Source organism: Silene latifolia, chromosome Y (assembly GCF_048544455.1).
Source record: "Silene latifolia isolate original U9 population chromosome Y, ASM4854445v1, whole genome shotgun sequence".
NCBI classification, from domain to species: Eukaryota; Viridiplantae; Streptophyta; class Magnoliopsida; order Caryophyllales; family Caryophyllaceae; genus Silene; species Silene latifolia.
Genome location: NC_133538.1, coordinates 329798095 through 329822084, shown reverse-complemented (window position 1 = coordinate 329822084; position 23990 = coordinate 329798095). Strand labels below are relative to the sequence as shown.

General features: G+C 40.1%; 1 protein-coding gene across 1 annotated transcript; it reads right to left on the bottom strand.

Moving 5' to 3' along the window:
• Nucleotides 1-700: 700 nt before the first annotated feature.
• LOC141631374 (uncharacterized) lies at nt 701-2419 on the bottom strand. Its single transcript, XM_074444054.1, has one exon. It carries the CDS (start codon nt 2417-2419, stop codon nt 701-703), a length of 1719 nt encoding a protein of 572 aa, XP_074300155.1.
• Between the last annotated feature and the right edge of the window lie 21571 nt (nt 2420-23990).

The following is a 23990-nucleotide window of genomic DNA, read 5'->3' as shown; positions in this document are numbered from 1 at the left end:
AAACAGTTATCAATTAAGTCAGAAAATATACTCATCATACACCTCTGAAAAGTTCCAGGTGCATTGTATAGGCCAAACGGCATTCTTCTAAAGGCATAAGTACCAAAGGGGCCTGTGAAAGTGGTCTTTTCTTGATCTTCGGGTGCTATGGGTACTTGGGTATAACCTGAATAACCATCTAGAAAACAAAAATAAGATTTTCCAGCCAATTTTTCTAGCATCTGATCAATGAAAGGTAATGGGAAATGGTCCTTTCTAGTGGCCTTATTAAGTTTCCTATAATCTATACAAACCCTCCACCCATTAGATACTCTTGTAGGAACAAGTTCACCCTTATCATTTTCAACTACAGTTATACCAGACTTCTTCGGGACAACATGAATAGGGCTGACCCACTCGGAATCAGAAATAGGGTATATAACTCCAGCATCCCTCCATTTTACCATTTCCTTCTTAACGACCTCTAACATTGAAGGATTTAATCTACGTTGTGGTTCTTGAGAAGGTTTAGCATCCTTCTCTAAAAATATTCTATGCATACAAAGAGTGGGACTGATTCCTTTTATGTCAGCTAAAGTCCATCCTATAGCTTCTTTATACTTTCTAAGCACATTTAACAATTTTTCTTCCCGCACCGATAATGAACTAGAAATAATCAATGTGCAATGTTTCATTTTCACCAAGAAAAGCATATTTTAAATTAGCGGGGAAGAGGTTTAAGTTCAAGTTCAGGTGCTTTAATAATAGATGGGACAAGTTTTTGACTCGATGGGGGTAGGGAAAGTTTAGTAGATTCCTTACCAGAGTCAACAAAGCTAAGGTTCACTATATCAGAAGTGGGTACAAGAGTTCCTGTCATATCGGACAGATTAGTAGCATGGTCATCGTCAAAAACTTGTTGTGCAATCCAGTCTATAACATCAATATAATTGACAGCACACACACTGCCAATTGTGTCAGAATACTTCATAGCATCAAAAATGTTAAATGTGATAACTTCACCATCAAATTCCATTGTTAAAATACCATTATGCACATCAATTTTAGCTCGTGAAGTTTTAAGAAAAGGTCTACCTAGCAGCAATGGCACATTAGTCGAATCACGAGAATCACCCATATCAAGAATATAAAAATCAGCAGGAAAAATTAAGTCACCCACTTGAACAAGAACATCTTCTAGAACACCTAATGGGTATGCATATGATCTATCAGCTAGCTGGATCATGACATCAGTTCCGACCAATTTTCCACCATGTAAAGACTCATACACAGATTTAGGCATGACATTAATGGAAGCCCCTAAGTCTAGCATGCATCTTTCAAATTTAGACGAACCAATAGTGCAGGGAATAAAGAACATCCCTGGATCATTACATTTCGTAGGAACTTTTCTTTGAATGAGAGCAGACACATTTTCCCCAACACTTACTTTTTCAGCAGTCTTATTTTTAATATTCCTCTTATTAGTACAAAGCTCTTTTAAAAATTTTGCATACTTAGGAATTTGTTTAATGGCATCAAGCAAGGGTATATTCAGTTCCACTTTCCTAAAAGTTTCCAGGATTTCATTTTCAAGTTCAATTTTCTTTGTTTTAGCAAACCTTGTCGGGAAAGGGGGAGGATCTTTAAAGGTTGGTACATTCAAATCAGACTTAAGACCTTTACTCTTGTGAATTACTTGACCCTCTACCTCTGGTTTTCCTAACGGTCGAACCTCAAGTTCTTTCTCAATTTCATTCTTATTTACTTCAGGTTCACTTAAGACCCTACCACTTCTAAGTGTTACAGATTGAGCACTCTCTTTAGGATTAGGAATTGGTTGAGCTGGTAGTTTACCCCCCAAGGTAGTTTGGATATTACTCAGAGTAGTGCAGATTTGACCCATTTGTGTGTCTATTTGCTGTAGGTGAGCATCAGTTTTCTGTTGGTAAGAGACACCCTGATTATGAACTTGACTTACAGTAGAGGTTAACTGTTTCATCATCTCTTCTAGTGACGGTGGTTGGGGTGCCTGTTGCCTAAAATGATTCTGAAAATTATTTTGAAAATTTTGTTGTGGTCTAGGTCCCGAACCATACCTTAAATTGGGGTGATCCTTCCAACCCTCATTATAAGTGTTTGAGAGAGGGTCATATTTTCTTTGTTGATTATTAAACCTACCCAAAGCATTAACCTGTTCAGGATTAGCAATAATAAACGGCTGACCAGCAGTGTCAGTGTACACAATATCAGAATTCATTGAACAGACAGTTGGTTTAGACTGATCAGATACAAGTTTTGAAACTAATGTAGTGAGAGTAGCAATTTGTTGGGCATTTTCTTGCATTTGATCCTTAATAGACGTAATGTCAACATTATTTACCCCACTAGCTTCTCCTACATCTCTCCTAGTACCAAACTGTTGGGTGTTTAATGCCATATTATTTATCAAATTTCTAGCTTCTGTGGGTGTTTTTTCAACTAAAGACCCACCACTAGCAGCATCAATGTAACCGCGCCTTCATAGAAATAAAACAGGAGGAGTTGTTCACTGATTTGGTGTTGGGGACAAGATGCACATAAACGATTAAATCTTTCCCAATATTCGCATAAGGACTCATCCCGGCCCTGTTTTATACCACTTATCTCTTTTCTTATTGACGCGACTCTACTAGCTGGTTGAAATTTTTCTAGAAAAGTAATTTTAAGTTTATCCCAGCTAGTGATTGAACCAGGTGGCAAGTAAAACAGCCATTCTTTAGCAGACTCCTCTAATGAGAATGGAAAAGAACGTAATTTAATATCCTCAGGTTTTACCCCCTCACTCTCCATAGATGAACATGCCAGGTCAAATGCAACTAAATGCATGTTAGGTAACTCATTTGATCGACCATAAAACTTAGGGAGTAAATTAAGAAAACTGGAATTTAATTTTAAAGGCTTTTGAAGAGTAGGAAATACGATACTCAGAGGAGTTGTGGTCACATCAGGCGTGGCCAGCTGCTTCAGTGTCTTTTCAGCCATTTTAATTTCTTCTTCGCAAAAGAACTTGTCCAGGTGTAAGGCTTCTTCCGCTTTCTTTTCCAAGAACTCTTTCCTCAGCCTCCTTGTTGTCTTCTCTATCTCTGGATCAAAAGTCACTGGTCCCTTTGAGCGACGAGTGTTGTGCATACACCTATAAGAGTGAACATGAGATAATGTCAGCAATTGGTTCATCCGTGATAGTCCACAACAAGCTAAGTGTATGCAGATTAGACAAGTACAGTTATGCTCTATTCTCACATGTTCTGATATATTTTCTGAGGTACTCCCATGTACATTAAGTAATCAGTATAAATGCATTGAAATTCAGGCTTGAAGCAAAAATAAGTGACTAGTAGTACTTAATGTCGACATAGGAGCAGCATATTAGTAACCCATTAAAAACAATAGCTAGATAGACGGGCACAACTTGAGAGCATAAATGTGCACACATGGGAATGAGCAAAAGGAAGCATATTTCAGTAGCATTCTAATAAATAGGCCTCATTATTAAGTTAGATATAAAGAACTTTCACATATACACTAAAAATAAGGTTTTAAAAAAAATAAAAGTAAAAATAAAATAAAGTTACACTGCACAGAATATTATCATACACCAATAATAGTTGATATTATTGAACGAAAAATAATATAATCTCCCCGGCAACGGCGCCAAAATTTGATACGTGTCGTTAGCGCATACAAATTAATAATTTATAAACCTTACTCTGCATAAAATTCATGTTAAATATAGGTAGTATAGTAAAAGTAAGGGTCGATCCCACGGATAGATTATTTATTCAATGTTAAAAGACAACTACTCAGCGGACAATATGCAAGTGTATTATTTACAAGTAAGAGTTAGCTATTGACAGTATTAACATTATGTACGAAGAGGGGGGGTTCTTTTAATGTTTCGATTGGAGAATAATAAGCTAATACCAGTCTTACTACTCACTAGTGAAGCAAGCATGATGTTTAAGCACATGTTTCTCAGATTCAATTAATAACTTAGTTAACTCGTCGATTCCTCTAGCGAATATTTAAGTTAATAACAGGTTAACTGTAGAGAACTTAGCCGCTAAATCCTCCCTATCAATCCTTAGTTTTAACCAGTAGCGAGCCGCTCGACTACCAGTTCTAGCTAACCAATTCTACGCAAGTTGCAAAGTTCCGCAAATTAGTTAACTGCATTAAGTACTAGAAAGACGTCATTAACCCTAACCAATTAATTAGTCAGACCAAATTATACTCCTAATTCAATCTAGCGACATCATTGCAGTCCCAAATTAAATTAGTTGCTACTATGTTGTACGATTTAACGCCGCGCTAAATAACACAACTAGCTAACGGTTCAAACTACTAAGCAAATTAAGCAAATAATTGCAGCCAACAGAATGAATCGGAAACAATATGAACGAGTATAATATGAATACTACTAACTCAATAATGCTAGAATTGAAATCAAACTTTATGATAACTGAAAGATTAAATCATCCAAGGTTTAAAAGAAAACTAGTAAACTGAAATTAACAAGCTAAAGGAGTGGAGAACTTAATAATTAAGACCGAAGAATGCCTCCTTGGTTCGGTTGCAAGCCTCTGCAAGTGCTTTCTCCTTCTTCCTTCGAATTGAAGCCGCTTCAATCGATGGACTGCTCCTATCTCGATCGCCGTCAATCTCGCTCACTAGTAATTTGGGTATTTCGTATAAACTTGCTTGCCCCAATTAGGATTAAGGAACCAGGTATTTATGCTCGGACAAAGTCGGTCTTTGTGACAGATTTGGGAACAAATTTTTGCAGCAATAGGATAGAGTTTGTGATTGAATTAAGGTTAGAGATAGAAATTGAATTTGAGATGAAGACGGAGTACCCATGGATAATCTTTCGCTCGTGACTTGACCTTAAATCGCTTCTTTGTTGAACTCCCAATCTCTCGCCCAATTTCCTAATTCATGGGCTGCCGAACTTGCGAAATTAATTAATAATTACGTACGTGCCTGCTTGCGTGCTTCTTTATTTCCTATGCTTCGTTCTTATTTTGTTCGCTTGGTCCGTTTTACACATACTTGAGTCATACTTTTAATCCATTAAGCTTGTCATTCGGCCCATTATCTTCCGTCTTCTAATCTGCTATACCAAAACACACTAAATAAGCCCATTTACATCTAAAATAATAATAACATTAATTAAATCTCGAAACTAACGAATATATAATAATATAGCTCAAATAATACGAAAGACGACACTAACAATATACGGATATGGGATAAAAACATATATAATTATGGGCTTATCAGCGGGTTTCTCGAAGAGGTATTTGACGGGATCCATTTTAGAATACACTTTGACCGAGTAGCTAAGCATGTAATGGCGTAGCTTCTTTGTTGCCCACACAAGAGCGAGGCATGTATTCTCGAGAGGTGTATACTTACTTTTGTAATGCAAGAACTTTTTACTAAGGTAGTAGATAACTCTTTCTTCTTTTCCAACAGTCTGCGCGAGCATAGCCCCCATGGCTGTTTCGGTAACTGTGAGATACAAACCAAGAGGTTGATCTTGTTGGGGAGGCATTAGCACTGGTGGCTTGGCCAATATCTCCTTTATCTTATCAAATGCCTTTTGACAGTCTTCATCCCATATGGTATGGTCCGTTTTCATGAGCTTTTTAAAGATAGGTTCGCAGATCATAGTGAGTTTCGATATGAATCGACTTATGTACTGCACTTTGCCCAAGAATCCTCTAACCTCCTTTTCTGTTTGGGGTTGTGGCATCTTGATTAAGGCCTTAATCTTGTATGGATCAATTTCTATCCTCTCTGGCTGACAACGTATCCTAGAAGCTTGCCTGATGTTACTCCGAATGCACATTTCTGAGGATTGAGCCTCATGTTGTATTTGCGCAATCTGTGGAAGAATTTGTGAAGGTTAGCGATGTGCCCTTTTCTATCCTTAGATTTGACGATCATATCGTCCATGTACACCTCCATTCTTTATGCATCATGTCATATAGCGAAGTAGTCGCAATGCGTTGGTACGTAGCCCCAACATTGATTAGCCCGAATGGCATAACAGTATAACAGTATGTACCCCACTGAGTGACGAAGGCTGTCTTGTGCATATCTTCTTTGGCCATTTTGATTTGGTTATACCCTGCATACCCGTCCATGAAGATAACAACGCTTGATCTGCTGTATTATCTACTAATATATCGATGTGTGGTAGAGGGAAGTCGTTTTTAGGGCTCGCTTTGTTCAAGTCTCTGAAATCAACACTAACCCGGATTCGCCCATCCTTTTTGGGTATGGAGACTATATTAGCCACCCAGTCTGAATACTCAGAAACTTTGATGTATCCGGCTTTAAATTGCTTATCGACTTCTTCTTTAATCTTAAGAGCCCACTCTGTCCTCATCCGACGAAGCTTCTGTTTCACAGGCTTGAAACCTGGCTTAATTGGAATGCGATGTTCTGCAATATCCCTGTCGATCCCTGGCATGTCCTTGTAAGGCCAAGTGAAGACGTCTTTGAACTCGTGTAGAATGTCGATGAAATTGGCCCTTTCAGTTGGGTCTAGGGACGTCCCTATCCTAAGTTCTTGGAGTTCTAATTCCGTTCCTACGTTGATAGGTTCAGTGTTTTCTATGACGTGTGCCCCTTCCCCCTCTTCTAGTATTTTTTTAATTATATAGGGCGCTAATTCAATTAAGTCCGGGTCAGGATCATCCTCATTATCATCGTAAACAGAATTGCATTCAGAATAACACAAGGAGTAAGCAGAATCAGATTTATTTATATGAAAGTTTGAAAACAGCTGAAACAAAGAAGCCATCTGCGCAGTAGTCAGTGGCGGTAAAGGGACAGTTGTTGGGACATTCCCCAAGCTACTGTTACTAAGTGATACTATGCAAGGAGAAACAAAAGGGTGGGGAGTGACGACAGGAGGAGACTCTCTAGTGACTTCACTACACTTAGATTCCGACTCTGACTCTGATTCTGACTCTGACTTGAATTAATCATCTTCGGGTTCTCCTTTGAACATCTCTCCTTCTCCAGTAGTGACCTTGAAGAGTTTTCCTTGATTGTTGGTCCACTTGATCGACTTTCTCCATCCTTTCTGCTGATTCGAGCTGGTGTTAGTGATTAGGGCTGTAGGGTTGAAATGGTTGTCTTGAAGTATCATGGTAATGATCTCATCCTGTGCTGCTTGGCGAATCGAACCTCTCCAAATGGAAGGCTGACAGCCTGTTCGTCGAAATAAGGTGTCTGACGAGTTTTGACAGTAGGAACCGTTTTTGGAGGAATGAAGTAGCAATCGTGGAAGACCTCGATTCCAGCTATTTGAATGCCTTTGTACAACCAAGGTTCGGGAAATCCATGAAAATATTCAGAGTCCCCTTCCCCGTCGACGTACCCATTTAGTGTAGGGAGATAGGGTTGCATTTTTACTCCCTTACTTTTGCGATTCTGAACTTGAGTAAGCATTTCAAGGGTTTTGGCCTTCGTGGGCTTGTACCCCAAGCCTAGTGGTATCTTTTAGGAGTTACCTTCCTTAAAAGGTTTAAAGGTACTCTCTCTGATAGGGTTTAGTGGCATTCCTGGGAAGTATCCCTTGGATTTGAGTATGTGGTTGACCACCAAGTTGGAGTGTGGGTCGAAGTACAAGGGAGCCAGCTCGCTCTCTATAAGGTTTATGATTTGAAATCCTCCAAGCTCGTACACTGTATCTGTAATTACTTAGTTGCTTGACATTTTCTCTATCACGGCCTTGATAGGTGACGAAGTGATCGTGACTAACTTGCCATCTAGAGGGATATTGATCTTTTTGTGTAAGGTGGGTGTCGCTACTTTGGAAGCGTGAATCCAGGGCCTGCCTAGAAGTATATTGAAAGATGCCTCGATGTCCACTATCTGAAAATTAACCTTTCGCTTGATTAGCCTAGTGGCCACAGTGATGTTAACTAGCCCCACTACTTTACGTCGCGTTCCATCGTATGCCCGAACGCCTTGGTTAGTAGGAGTCTAGTCTGATTCTTTCATGCCTAACTTGTATGCTGTATTTAGTGGTATAACATTGACTGCGGAGCCATCATCTACCAAAGCCATTGGTACATTTTTCTTTAAGCATGTGACTGTGATCTATAGAGCGAGGTTATGAGTGACGCCAAAGGGAGGCAAGTCCTCATCTGAGAAATTAACTGGGTTACTTAGCATGATTGAGTCTTGGAAGACTAGGTTGACGACGTCATCGGGTGTAGAGTCGTGTGCTACGTTCAATTTAGCCAATGCTTGTAGTAAAGCCTGGCGATGAGGAAATCAACTTGCAACTAGTTGCCAGACTGAAAGACCAACCTTTGCCTTTTGAAGTTGCTTCAATAAATGGTCAGCAGATGTATCTTCGCCATAATTTGGTGTGATGACATTGGTGTTAGTAGCAACTGGACCACTCGTTTGTCCTTGAGTGACATTTTGATATTGACATCCCGAGCGAGTAAGGTGGTCTACATCTTGATCTTCACTGGCCTTGACTAGAGGATGTTCTTTGAGGTAAACATCGTCATCGTTATCCGCCCATATTCCATTGATGATACTGAGCTCTCTCAAGCTTATGATTTCAGCTTCTAAACTGTTTATTTTCCCGACTAGATTGTCGGTCACTGCGATCACTTCTTGCATTGTGGATCCTTGAGATAAGGTTGGAACCACTGGCCTATCTCTCCTAGGTATAGTGCTTGGATTGCGTAGGGATTGATACGTGCATTTTATATAGTCTTTTTAAGCCTCTTTATGCACGTATTTCTATGCTATTCTCGTAGTTTTATGATACGAAATGCCCCGAATATTCTACTTTGGTGTGTTTTGCTTTATTTGCAGGAATGGACCCGAAAGTGGTAGAATCAAGCCTTTTATCATCCGTTTTGCATGCATTTGGAGGATGAGTAGATTTGGAGCGGAAATACTGCCGTTCTGGAATGCGTGAAGTAATTTCGAGAGCTAAATAAACAAGTCAATGCTGAAATCAACGAAACAAGTAGCTGGTTGAGTCCAAGTCATTCGATCGAAAGCTTTTGTGGTCGATCGAGTAGTTTTGGATAGAAGAGGTCTTCGATCGAATAACATTTATGTTCGATCGAAATGCACATAAATGGAGTTCCTCGATCGAGTAGGTTTTCTACTCGATCGAGAGGTTTTGCCAGGAATCTGTTCGATCGAGTGATTCTAAATTGCTCGATCGAGTAATTCTCTATTGGGCTCGGACCTTTTAAGTTTTATTTAATTTCTAGGTGAAATAAATTGTATATCCTATAAATAGGAAGACGACATACCACTTGATACACCACCTCATACATTAATATTTTCCCTTTTTCTCTCTTTTGAACACTGCCTTTCTTCCGGATCTTATTTAGTAATTCTTTCTCTATTCTCTGTTTATTTTGAAATGTTATTTACTACTTCATCTTCTGCTTTTATTTTATTTATTATGTCTAGCTAATTTCCCTGCTAGGATTTAGGGGAGTCAGAGAACTGATGTTAATTGCTAATTAGGTTACAGATCCTTTGTTATCGTTCTGTCTATGTTGTTAATCACTGCTTTTAACTGTAAATAGCTACTTGAATCGATGCATTTAGCTTAATTAATTTTGGTAAACCTTGACCTAGAACGGAAGGTTGGAAGGGGTGAGACCCGCATTGAACAATTGTTGACCCGCAGTGAACAATAGGATGCATCGTCCCAGGTAGCAATTTTCTTGTGATCCAAGGTGTAGAACCATTGCTTAGGAATAGTATCGAGAGATAAAGGAAAGATCCTTAAGAATATCTCTGGCTTAATGCCTTTGATAGACACGTAATCTTTGAATGCACGAATATGGTTCAAAGGGTTTTCATGCCCCTTAAACTTCGGGATGTCAGTCATGTTCAAGTTAGTTGGCAGTTGAGCATTTATTGCCTCATATTTGTGACTGTTTTCCCTATAGATGTCATCCCCCTTGAGATACATTAGTTGCTCCTCCAAATATTAGAGTCGCTTTTCAGCTTCAATAGGACTTGGTGGAAGATTGACTTCTGTTTGTTCAAAGGGTGGAAAATTATCGTGAATGAGCGCATCGGGAATGGGACCCTCTATAGAAGGAAGCCTAGTTCCACAGCGACAATACGGCCTTCGATAGCGTTGAGGCGAGCATAAGCTTGGTCTTGGCTTTTCTGGAGATGAAGTAGTGCAGCTCGGATTTGATCATTACCATTTATGGATTGTTCGGGTTCACCATTAATGCTTCCTTGACTAGTTCCCACCATATTGGACCGAGGATAAGAAATCGACGACGAATCAAAACACGATCGTCCATTTTTGCACACTTACTCAAAAAAAGACTTGACTCGTGAAGTGGGTGTGTGCCACTGTGTCAAGTGGGATTTGAAAATGACAAATTTTGAAATGTTTGTCCTAGACAACTGTGGTGTAGTTGTAGGAGTGCTGACTCAAAGTGGGTTTTGAAATGTGATTGAGGCCCGAAGTTTGACTCAACATTTGGACAGAGTATCGGCTTATTTTGCTCTATTTTATGCCATTTTTGAAAACGTTTACATTTTGGAATGGATTTTATTTGACAAAATTTCGTCATGGTTTTGTTTACAAATGGGGATCACGTATATGATACAAACATACATATGGGCATTATAACGGTATGCTGAGTGCATTTAAAGGGTTTTGGCTTACAAGGGTGGGTTGATATACCAGCAATCAAACCCTGGTCTGTGGAGAGGTCCGTGCCAAACATAAGTAAGATCGGTTCCTAGTCCATTTCCTCGAGTAGTGAAAGCTCTCGATACAAACATGAGTATGTACCGCAGTATGGTTGACGCCAATCGTTATCCATCTTTAGGCCCAGATAGGAATTTGGACCGTTCGGACAGGACGATTGATCGAATGGGTTGGTTTAGGGCCTAGGAATGCCAAATGAACGACCTAAGAAGGTCGAGTAATGAAAATCGACAACTGTCTCGTGTAAACTATTCCCTAACCTTGTTCAAGTTTCACCCTAGGTAACACGTAAGTGTATCATCCCCAGCGGAGTCGCCAAACTGTGGACATGGGCCACCCGCGCCGCACGCACTCCCTTGTTGGTTTCGAGACGGCGACACTTCTGCCACGGAACCTTGGTTTGCCCAAGCATGTTATGTGCCGTTACCGATTGGTGAGGCATTAAAACCGGTGAAAGGTTAAATAAGCCTGCATTTGTGGAGTCGCCACCAATTTATTTTGGAAAAATTGGAAACCGTTCGAATACCTCGCGTCATTTCAAAACACAAATTAGTGACATGAACACTAAGAACTCGTTACCTTTAGCATTCTATGTCTAGAATGACTCTCGAAGATGTCAATAGACACGGATGACCATGGATAACTGGAGTAAGGGGTGAGGGTACGTATTAGGAACCTCTTTAATTTGAACACCTAATTTCGCCCGCCCCGATAGCGGACTCTACTAATGATTATGGAAATTGTTCATATTTGATATGTCGTCGATGTAATGCATGCAATGAAACAATCATAGATTAATCCTAGTATGTGAAATTTAGTCTATGTCGGTTAACACGTGTTTTAGCAAACAATTGGGTCAAAGTTGGAAGTTAGATTCAATATATGTGAATGTCATACAATTAAATCATACATAATAATAATAATAATAATAATAATAATAATAATAAATGAAATTACAAGCTTTATTTGATCTACGCCAAAAGCACGATCAAAGACAGGATTTCAAAGAAGAAAATAAAAAGGAAAATAAAATTGGAAATAAAATACGAAAATACGTCATATTAGAGGTGATAAAACGAATAATAGTTGATTTAAACCATAATTAGGAGCTACGTTAAGGCGAGAAAAAGTTCAGAGACAGAAACCAACCCAGAATAGGCGCAGCATCTGCTGCGTCCTCTGGAAGAGGCGCAGCACTTCTTGCGTCTGTTCTAGAGCTGGGTTCTGGCTGTGAAGTCAGAATCGCAACACCTTTATCGTTCATTGGTATATTTAGGAGGAATTATCGATATTATACTCGAATTGAAGTGTTTTAACCGATTATATTTATCTGGGCAAGTCATAAAACAAATTAAAAACGAGAAATTACAGCGGTTTACATGATTATGATTAACTCATGTCGGAAATACAAAAGGGAGAAACTTGAGGTTAAATTAAGACGGAATTAGACAAACAAAACTCGAAAGAAAACTTATGTATCAAGTTAGGATTCCAGAACCTCGACATGAACAAGTGGAAACCCGAAGAATCGATTTGAATTAAAACGGCGAAAACCCGCAAGTATTGGATTACTCGGGATTAAGGACGAATTAAACATTGTAATAAAAAGGATTTGTTAAAAACACGATTTATATACTGAAACAACAAGGAAAACAAAGAAAAACGAAAGAAATAAGAAAAAGAGAAACTTGTAGGAAGTCGAGGAAGAAGAAGAAGAAGAAGAAGAGCAGGAGTAGCAAGCAGCCTCTGGAAGAGGCGCAGCAAAGCTGCGATCCTTCGAAGAGGCGCAGCTGCTGCTGCGTTTCTTCTCGACGTCTGACCTCTGCTGTTTCGTAAAAAACGGTTTTAAAAGATGGATTTTAAATTGGTTTTCGAACGTGGTTTTGATATAGATCTACATTAATAGATACAAAATAAAAAGGTACAAAAAAATGGGATTTACACCCTCATATTTACCTGTTTGACGAAACGAGATTGACTAAAGTTATCATTTTAGTGATTGCTAGACTCGAATAAGCGTGGAAAGTGCCTACGAATATGCGAGGCTCCTGAGGATGCTCGGCAGGGACATCGTTACTTAACTTGTCCTAAACAATGTCCGGGATCTCATTAGCAGTTATATCATCATCTTCCGGTATTTTTGGTCCATCATAGGTAAGACCGCTTCGGAGATTTATGGCATTGATCGGGTCACAGTGAGGTGGGTGATTCACTTGGCTTTGCGCGGATGAAAGACGCGCAACTTGGTCTTACAGCTCTTCTATAGCGTTGTCGTCTTTGTCAGACTTCTTTGCAAACTGAAGTGTTAAATTCAGCATCAAGGACTTCAACTCTGCAAGTTCTCCAATTGTAGACGGTGAATCAACTTGTTGTGGCATTGGTTTAGGAGGACTAGAGGTACTTGCCATGGTCAAGTCTTCATATAATTTAGAGAACGACACTCCTTGCTTGAATTGTCGATAAAACGGACCCGCTCTACATCCGCCATACAAGTAATAGGGTCATGTCCTTTTGTACCGCATCTACCACAAACTACCTCTTGCTCATTTATTGCATAAACTTGTTCATGCACACCTGAAGATTGCAAAACATCCGAACTGTCTAACCTTCCACTGGAACTTTCCACCTCAGCTACCAAAGACTCATTTACGCGCCTACCTCCTCTGGGATTTCCATATTCAGCTACGTGAATGGCCATTTCTTCAATAAAGTGCCATCCTAGATCATCTTCAACATTTTTCTGGAACCTCCCTTTGGCCGCGTTATCTAATATGGCTCTCTGGTCAGGATATAACCTATTGTAGAATTGGGTGCATGGGAACCAACGTTTGAAGCCATGATGAGGTACAGAACGAACAAGTCTCTTGAACCTAGCCCAAGACCCATTCAGATCTTCAGTAGGAAACTGCTCAAATGCAGTCATTTGGCTTCTCATCGCATTAATATGCTGTGGTGGGAAATACCGTTTGTAGATGGGTAAAGCAAGGGAATTCCAGTCAATAACACCGGCAGCTTCCCTGTCCAAATCTCTCAACCATTCCCGGGCGTCATCAGTCAAAGAAAAGGGAAAAAGAACTCCCTTGACCCTATCCTGCGTCACCCCAGCAGATAGAGGAATGGTGGAACAGTACTCTGTAAACAACTCTATATGCTTACATGGGTCTTCACCAGGCAATCCCCGGAAGAGATTTCTCTCAACCAACTGTATATAGGACGGATGGACTCCAAAGGTCCTTGCATCTGTAGTAGGGAGCATGAAGCCTTTAGGCAGAGAATCCACCGTAGGTTCTGAGTGACTGGCGATATTCTGCATATTGGCGAATAGAGTTTAAAGAAGGGCAGGTATGACAATGTTCTCTTCTAGAACAAATTTCCTGCAACACTAATAAAGCACTTGGAAAAATATGAGATCAGTCTCAAGGAATAAATTCCTTGAGACGAGAGACGAACTTAATATAAGCAACAAAATACGCCACCTCCCCGACAACGGCGCCAAAATTTGATACCGTCGTTTTAGTATCAAAAATAAATACCTAAGAACTACTAACAGAAGTCAGCGGTAAGTAGGGTCGATCTCCACAGGGAGATGGGAAAATGTCTGCTAAACTAAGTTCGTCTGAGTTACAATTTCTTGGGGGTTTTTAAATGTTTGTTCTAATCTAAGGATATCAAAGGGAAGAAATAGAGTAAGAGAAATAAAGAAGAGAATTGATAACAATCAAGTAGAGAGAAAGTAGCTAAGACAGTCGGTTCACCATGATTCTTAAGAAATGTAATCTAGGGTCTCAGGTCAATGCAAATTCGATCTACAGGGTAGTGAAAAGGTCCTTCTGGTCCGCTATTCGGCCTAAGATAACTCTAACTTAACTTCCGCCCTCATTAGAATGCCCTAATGTTCGCTACAGGTCTTACCTTTTCCATTCTTCTAATCTAGGTCAAGGTGTACCGTGATTAATTACCTAATTGCGTCGACTCAAGCAGGCAAGAACAATTATATGCAGTGATTAACAACATAGATCTAATTCGCATCAAGTCTAATCACCTATTAACAATTTCCTTAAAATCATGGCTCCTCTATATCTTAGCAAGGGAGAGTTAGCTATGCATAATTATTGAACAAGCAACAACAATACATAAACCATAGAAATTACACATAATAAAAGTATGAAAAAAGAGAATCAACAATAGAGATTAAAGTGAACTAAACAATAGAACAAGTAATTCATTAAAGATTAAGAGTAGAATAAAGAGTACCGATTACAAGGAGGAAAAATCCGAAGTTAGGGTTCAAGAACAAAAGTTCTAAGAGAGTAAGAGAAAGAGTCGAAGGAAGGGAGAAGAGAAATAAGAAGAGGAGCGTCCCCATATGACTGCCGTCATAACTTATTTATCCTAAATTAAAAAAGGAAACCCCGAAACTCAACTCAAGTTCCTGCTAAAATACATAGGCTCTCGATCGAGTGAAATGAAACCACTCGATCAAGGAGAATGCTTGACAATCCGTTCGATCGAGTAAAGATGGAGTTCGATCGAACACTTCAGAAGACAGCTATCTCGATCGAGTAAAAGCAGAGCTCGATCGAGTAGTTCATGGAGGATAAAGCATTCGATCGACCACTTTGAGTATAAAAACTGGTCGATCAAGCTATATAAGCACAGGTGAACTCCTTGGCACCTTACGAGGCCACTTCACGCATCTCTGAGTCACAGATTCCAAGCTCCGATTCCTTGTTCTCCAAAATGCATGCAATTATGAGAAGTTCAGGCTTGATTTCGCTCCTTTCAGGTTCGTACCTGCAATTTATACAAGGCAAACCCAAAGTAGCCTATTCGGGGGCATTTGTAGCTAGATGCCACGTAAATATCACATACATGCGTGTAAAAATGCGGTAAAGAACCCTATATAAAATACACGCATCAAATCTCTCCAAACCAAACCTTTGCTTGTCTCTAAGCAAACTATGAATGCAACTAAAGATAACTACAGAACGGGACCAACTCATCAGCTACAAATTATCCATCCAAGCCAATTAAATGCGACAACTAACAGAGTGGCAAAAAGCAATTGCAAATGAGCTAAATCAATGTCTCAAACTACTGAACTGTCGACCTTGCAAGACTCATAAATATCGGACTCTCATGGGTCGCTCATCACACAAATTAAGCACAAGGTGAGTATATAAGAAAGAAATAGAAAGAAGTAAAGACACTCACCTAACTCGACCTATAAGAACATGCATGCAGTCTAACATGAACAAAGTCTCTACAACCGTACATATGCATTCCAACCAACTAATAACCAAAACACATGCCGAGGACTTACATTTGGGTAAGTGAAGTAATGGATAAGGCGCCAAAATGAATTCGGAGATGTGGAGTTAATAGCCAAGCTAGCAACAACGGATCCAAATTAGAAACACTTCCCAACTTCATACTCAATATATCAATGTAAAACAGTGCCAATTCGCGACACACAACTCATTAACCACCAAAATGTCGTCTTCCCATAAGATACAAATATAACATGGGAGTGAAAATCACAACATAATATATTTTCGGCTCATGATTTTTCGTAATCTTTTTTTTTTTCCATATTTCTATTTTTCCAATTTTTCACAACCTTTTATTTTCATTTTATTTTCATTCCCTTCAACATCTCCACCAACTTCTCAAACCAGATATATATAACCATATTGCAATGAAACATTCCCAACATCTACTAATTACTAGCTCGGCTAGGGTAGGCAAAATTATAGACTGTAGCTACATGGGACAAAGCGGGCAATTTGGCTATGAGGAGCTCATGGGTAGAATGAAATAAAGGGAATCGCCTCTCCTAACATTTGTCACCAACCACAGACTGAATGCATACAGGTACCAAGTAGACTGAATTCATATTTATGCAGTTTGATGTTACATGCCTTATAAAGAGTGCTACTCACATCCTATGTGAAACTTGTCATGAATGTCACCAGTTTATCAAGCTCTAAACCTTAGAATGTAAATGTAGCTTGCCAAAATAAGAGTCAAGTCTATTCGTTCAGATAAGAGTGAAACAAAAACTCGTAGATTATGCACATTATCATGCCAATAGAATATTAAGAATGTGCAAGGTAAGGGTTAAAGGACTCAAAGTAGCATAAAAGTTCAACGTTCTGACTCAACCTATTTGCGGAAATAAACGTGAATTTTTTTAATTTTACGGATTTTATAACTTAAAACGGCAATGCATGCAGAAATAAATAAACGTGCAAACTGAAATGCAACAAAACAAAATGCAGACATGAATATGGATGCATACCTCCCCAAACCAAACCGTACAATACCCTCATTGTACCAAAAACAGGGAAAGTAATGCAAACTGAAGAGAAAAGGAGAACGGAAGTCGGAAAACTTACAAGACGACGTAAAGTAGGGACCTCCCCAAACCGACCATGAACATAGGAGGTCATTAGTGGTCAAATATCATCGCAGCATGTGAGATATAGCACCAGGACTCGATCGAGAAGGGCAGGAGGGTTCGATCGAGTGGAGATGGTGCCAGAAGCACTCGATCGAGGATAAGAGCCACTCGGTCGAGAAGAGGGATTTTGCAGGTACTCGATCGAAGGCAGAAGATGTTCGATCGAGTAGAAATGTCAGCAAAAGTGTTCGATCGAGGAATGAAACCTCTCGATCGAACCGTTTTCATTGGAATCCTGCAAAATGCAACAAAAGAAACCACACAACTAACAAAAGGGCGTGGACATCCAGCGAATGTTCGTAAAACTAGAGTCTAGGCACACAACATAAACTAAAGCAACAAGTTTAAACAAAAGTACAACAAAACAGTCCAGGTTGCCTCCCGGATAGCGCAGGTTTAAGAGGTTCCGCATGACCTTTCTCGCTTCAATTAGATGGCGCATCTGGATTGTCGAAGTACAGGACTTCAACTCTACTATCTGCATCATTTGCTTCACGGTAATGCTTCACATACTGGCCATTGACCTTGAACCTATTCTCCTCGGAACTTTCTAATTCAACGGACCCAAATTTGGTGACACCAGTCATTGTATAAGGTCCACTCCACCTGGACTTCAGCTTGGCAGGAAATAAGCGCAGTCAGGCATTAAACAACAGCACCTTTTGCCTGACATGAAATTCCCGAGGTAGGATCCGTTTGTCGTGCCATCTCTTCGTCTTCTCTTTGTAGATGCGAGTGCTATCATAGGCGTTAAGCCTAAACTCCTCCAGTTCATCTAACTGAAATAAACGGTTCTGACCACACCACTTAGGATCAAAGTCTAGTTCACGTATAGGACACCAAGCCTTACACTCTAACTCAACAGGTAAATGACAGGACTTCCCATAGACCACCCGATATGGTGATGCACTAATCGGTGTTTTAAAGGCAGTCCGATAAGCCCATAATGTGTCCTCCAGTTTTAGACTCCAATCCTTCCGTTATTTAGAAACTACCTTAGCCAAAATCTCTTTTATTTCTCTGTTAGAGACCTCAACTTGCCCACTAGTTTGGGGGTGATACCCCAAACCACGCCGGTGTTGGACACCAACCTTAGACAAAATAGAAGTAAGTTTCTTTTCTTTAAAATGTATTCCCCCATCGCTAATGACGACCCTAGGGACACTAAGTCGGGGAAGATAATCATTTTGAACATTTTAATCACAGTCTTGGCATCACAATTAGGCGAAGCAATCGGTTCAACCCACTTAGACACATAATCCACAACTACCAAAATATACCTATTACCTTTGCTAGACGGGAATGGTCCTTGGAAATCGATGCCCCAGACATAAAAAACCTCGACCTCTAAAAAGCCATTTTGTGGCATCTCATGTCTCTTAGAAATATTCCCAGAGCGTTGGAAAGCATCACAAGCTGAAACAAACACTTTAGCATCGGCAAATAAAGTAGGCCAGTAAAAACCAGACTGAAGTACCTTAGCCACGGTACGCGATGGACCATGGTGACCACCATAGGAGGATGAATGACATGTTTCCAAGATTGCCTTGGTCTCCCACTGCGGGATACACCGTCTGTAGAGACCGTCTGCACACTCCAAAAATAAATAAGGATCATCCCAGAAGTACTGCTTAGCGTTATAGAGAAAACGCTTCTTCTACTGGTAAGAAAGGTCAGGTGGCAGCTCGCCACTAACAATATAATTAGCCAAATCTGTATACCAAGGGTCATGGTTAGGATGAGAAGATATAACAGCAAGTAAGGAGTTATCGGGAAAAGAGTCATCAATAGGTAAATAATCTTCCCACTCCTGCTGCGATAGTCGCGACAGATGATCAGCTACTACGTTCTCAACACCCTTCTTATCTTTGATCTGTAAATCAAACTCCTGAAGGAGGAGTATCCATCTCAACAACCGTGGTTTAGCTTCCTTTTTAGCAAGAAGGTGTCTTTGCGCTGCATGGTCACTAAAGACAGTGACTTCCGACCCTATCAAATAAGAACGAAACTTTTCAAGCGCATAAACCACAGCTAATAGCTCTTTCTCAGTAGTGGTGTACTTCACTTGAGCCTCATCCAGAGTTCGGCTCGCATAGTAAATTGCATTCAAGGCTTTGTCTTTCCGCTGGCCTAGCACCGCTCCTAATGCATAATCACTAGCATCGCACATAATCTCAAATAGCAAATCCCAGTTGGGAGGCTGTATAATCGGTGCTGAAATCAAGGCCTGCTTTAACCTGTTAAAAGTAGAAAGACACTCATTAGTAAATGCAAAGGGGGCATCCTTAAGCAACAGCTGTGTAAGCGGTTTAGCAATTTTTGAAAAATCCTTGATAAACCGGCGGTAAAAGCCGGCGTGACCAAGGAAGCTCCTCACTCCTTTGACATTAACAGGAGGAGGCAATTGCTGAATCACTTGCACCTTTGCTTTATCAACCTCAACGCCCCTGTCAGAAACTAAGTGCTCTAAGACAACTGCCTCATTGACCATAAAGTGGCACTACTCCCAGTTAAGCACGAGATTAAACTCAATGCAGCGCTGTAACACTTTATCAAAGTTAGACAGACAATTAGCAAAGTCACTCCCATAGACACTAAAATCATCCATAAAGACTTCCATAATAGACTCTATATACTCAGAAAATATCCATATCATGCACCTTTGAAAGGTAGCAGGGGCATTACATAAACCAAAAGGCATCCTGCGATAATCAAAAACACCATGAGGACAAGTAAAAGTAGTCTTTTCCTGATCGTCTGGATGAATAGGGATCTGAAATAACCCTGAGTATCCATCTAGATAACCGAAAAACTTATGAGAAGCTAACCTTTCTATCATTTGATCAATTAAAGGAAGGGGAAAGTGATCTTTCTTTGTGGCGGCATTCAGTTGTCTGTAGCCTATGCACATCCGCCAACCAGGTACTACTCTAGTAGGTATCAACTCATTTTTATCATTCTTGACCATAGTAGTCCCTCCTTTCTTAGGAACTACCTAAACTGGACTCACCCACTTTGAATGACCAACAGAATAGATAATATTTGCATCAAGCAGCTTCATTACCTCAGCCATCACAACATCCTGCATCTTCTGGTTCAGTCGGCGCTGACCCTGTCTGCAAGGCTTGTGATCTTCCTAAACCTCAATTCTGTGCATACAAATGTCAGGACTAATGCCCTTAATGTCATCCAATGAATAACCCATGGCCTTCCTGTTTTTCTTAAGAATAGCTAGCAAAGCGGTCAGCTGATCATCACCCAATTTACCACAAACAATGACGGGATATTGCTCTGTATCATCTAAGAATGCATATTTAAGATGAGAAGGAAGAGGCTTACGCTCAGGTACCTTTACCTCTACGGCGCAAAGAGTATTAATAATTTGTTCCACTATCTCTCCTTCAGCGTCGGTGAGTTCACGCTCATCTAATGCAGCTTCTAGCAAATCTAACAGAGCATCATTGTTCTCTGGGTTATCTGAGTGAGGGCCTGAGAGACGGTGGTTTACCCTGTGGTGGGGGCGGATGCCTCCTAAAGAGTAACGGAGGTGTGCGCAAGAATTCGTGAACAGCGAACAACCAGAGCCTCCAAAAGCATCAAAGCTTCCAGTGGATCCTTTATAAAGGTATCCGACCAGAGCTCACAAACAGACTCGTCAACAATATCAACTAAATAACAAGTATCCTCTATCATTGGCCGAGCAAGTGTACCAGGGAAACTAAAAGTGATCGCGTCATCCCCCACTACAAGAGTCAAACGCCCTTGTTTGACATCAATAATGGCCCCAGCTATACATAAGAATGGTCTTCCTAGTATAATTGGGGTCCGGGTATCCTCAACTATGTCTAAAACAATAAAATCCACTGGTATAAAGAACTTGCCTACTTTAACAGGGACGTCCTCTAAGATACCCAAGGGTCGTCTAACAGATCTATCAGCCATCTGTAGGGTAATGTTAGTCATTTTAAAGTGACCCATATTAAGTTTCTTGCAAATAGAAAGAGGCATGACACTGACACTGGCTCCTAAATCATAGAGAGCCTTGTATATCACTTCGTTTCCTACAGTACAGGTAATAGAGAAGCTACCCGAGTCTTTCATTTTAGGTGGAGCTTTATTAAGAAGTAAATTACTAGACTCTTCCATAAATGCAATAGTCTCGAATTCACTAAGCTCTCACTTATGCGTCAAAATTTCTTTCATAAATTTTGCATAAGTAGGTACCTGGGTAATAAGTTTAGTAAAGAGGACGGTTACCTGAAGATTCTTGACCACGTCCAGAAACTTACCGTACTCTCGCTCGACCTTAGCATCTTTCAGACGTCCTGGATTAGGAACTCTGGAAGCAATAAGCGGGCCTGCGACCTTCTCTTTACCTTTATTAGGACGTGACATCTTCGCAGCAGGGGAAGACGGCACGGTAGCGGAATTAGGTTGTTAAATAGAACCCCCGCTGGCACAAGTGGTCGATCGAGCATTGTTTCCACTCAATCGAACACATTCTTCAGGAAAATTACTCGATCGAGGAATACATACCTCTCGATCGAGTTCATCAAATTCAGCACGGTTCGATCGAGGGCCTGAATCACTCGATCGAACAACTTTGTTGGGTAAATTACTCGATCAAGAGGAATGATCTCCTCGATTGAATTTGCCAGTTTGGCTTCTCTCGATCGAACAGAGGTAGTATTCGATCGAGTAGTTTCAAAGGATATATCACTCGATCGAACAGGAATGGCATTCGATCAAGGCTCCTAACGATGCTCTGCAGGGACATCGTTACTTAACTCCTCCAAAACAATTTTCGGGATCTCATTAGCAGTTATATCATCATCTTCCGGTATTTTCTGTCCATAAAAGGTAAGACCGCTTCAGAGATTTATGGCATTGATCGGGTCACAGTGAGGTGGGTGATTCACTTGGCTTTGCGCGGATGAAAGACGCACAACTTGGTCTTGCAGCTCTTCTATAGCGTTGTCGTCTTTGTCAAACTTCTTTGCAAACTGAAGTGTTAAATTCAGCATCAAGGACTTTAACTCTGCAAGTTCTCCAATTATAGACGGTGAATCGACTTGTTGTGGCATTGGTTTAAGAGGACTAGAGGTACTTGTCATGGTCAAGTCTTTATATAATTTAGAGAACGGCTCTCCTTGCTTGAATTGTCGATAAGCACGGACCCGCTCTACATCCGACATACAAGTAATAGGGGCATGTCCCTCGGTACCGCATCTACCACAAACTACCTCTTACTCATTTATTGCATAAACTTATTCATGCACACCTGAAGTTTGCAAAACCTCCGAATTGTCTAACCTTCCACTGGAACTTTCCACCTCGGCTACCAAAGACTCATTTACGCGCCTACCTTCTCTGGGATTTTCATATTCAGCTACGTGAATGGCCATTTCTTCAATAAGGTGCCATCCTTGATCATCTTCAACATTTTTCTGGAACCTCCTTTTGGCCGCGTTATCTAATATGGCTCTCTGGTCAGGATATAACCCATTGTAGAATTTGGTACATATGAACCAACATTTGAAGTCATGATAAGGTACAGAACTGTGAAATCCCTGAAAAATCTCCTTTTGAAAAAATAGTAAATAACATGGAGTCGCCAGTAGGTTTTATAAAAAAACATACAAAAAATAAGTTAACGGAAAAGGCCCTTTTGATCCCTGGAATGGGGATTGATTTGTCACTCCGGTTTGAACCAAAGATTGCGGATTCGGGGGTAAAGGTACGATCAGGGAAGGTGTTAGGCACCCGGATCGCCCATCAACCTGACGGCCTCTACTATTTATTCATAATATTATATATTTGACGAAACTAAAAATATAAAAAAAAATTAACTATACAATTTTATACATAAGACGATGTAAATTTGAGACAAGGACAAATTAACTTGGTTAGTAAATACAATAAAATAGAGAAAATAAATAAAAGGTAAAATAAAAGAACTAATTAAAAGAAAGAGTAGAGAAAAGCTTATTTGAATCTGGTACCCTCAGGCCTATGTGGATGTTGACTATTAATGAATTTCGACTTTGTCGTTAATTATTGGCTCTTATGCGCTTATATGGAAAACTAGGATAATTTATGTGAATGGTTTGATTTCAACTGGGTAGAACATTTGAGACGGTGTATGTGAGTATTGTAACACTACGGATTTTCTTTGGAGCCTACTCGACCGAGTAGAGCTTACTCGGTCGAGTAGTGCTCTGAGTGCGTGTTATTTCGGTTCTGCCGAGGAATACTCGGCCGAGTATAGTGAATACTCGACCGAGTATTGGACACTCGGCCGAGTATGCACTTACTCGACCGAGTGTCCGATTTGGCGAAGTTATATTTCGACGGTTTGATTAAGGAGTGATTAGGGTATTTTATATTTCCGCGTCAGTTTCTAATATCATTTTTCACAGCATTATCATTTCTACGTTACCCTAATCATACCCAAATCATTCCCTAATCCTTCCATTGAGCATTTCGTAGCATCTTTGTGTGGAAAATTGCGGTGATTCTTGCGTATAAGTTCTTGTTGCACTGTTGGTAAGTTCTATCTTTGTAATTATTGCATCTTTTTGGGTTACTGTACATTTATATGGGAAGGGGATGTTGGGAATTGTACAAAGTGTAATTGTGTTGTATGATCATTGTATAGGAGAAGACTTCGTAGAGGAGCCTTTTTGATTGTCCGTGTTGCATCTCTTTGTGATTGCTAAGGTAGGGTTTCCCTACTCGGTTCTTGTGCTTTACATGACATGTTGT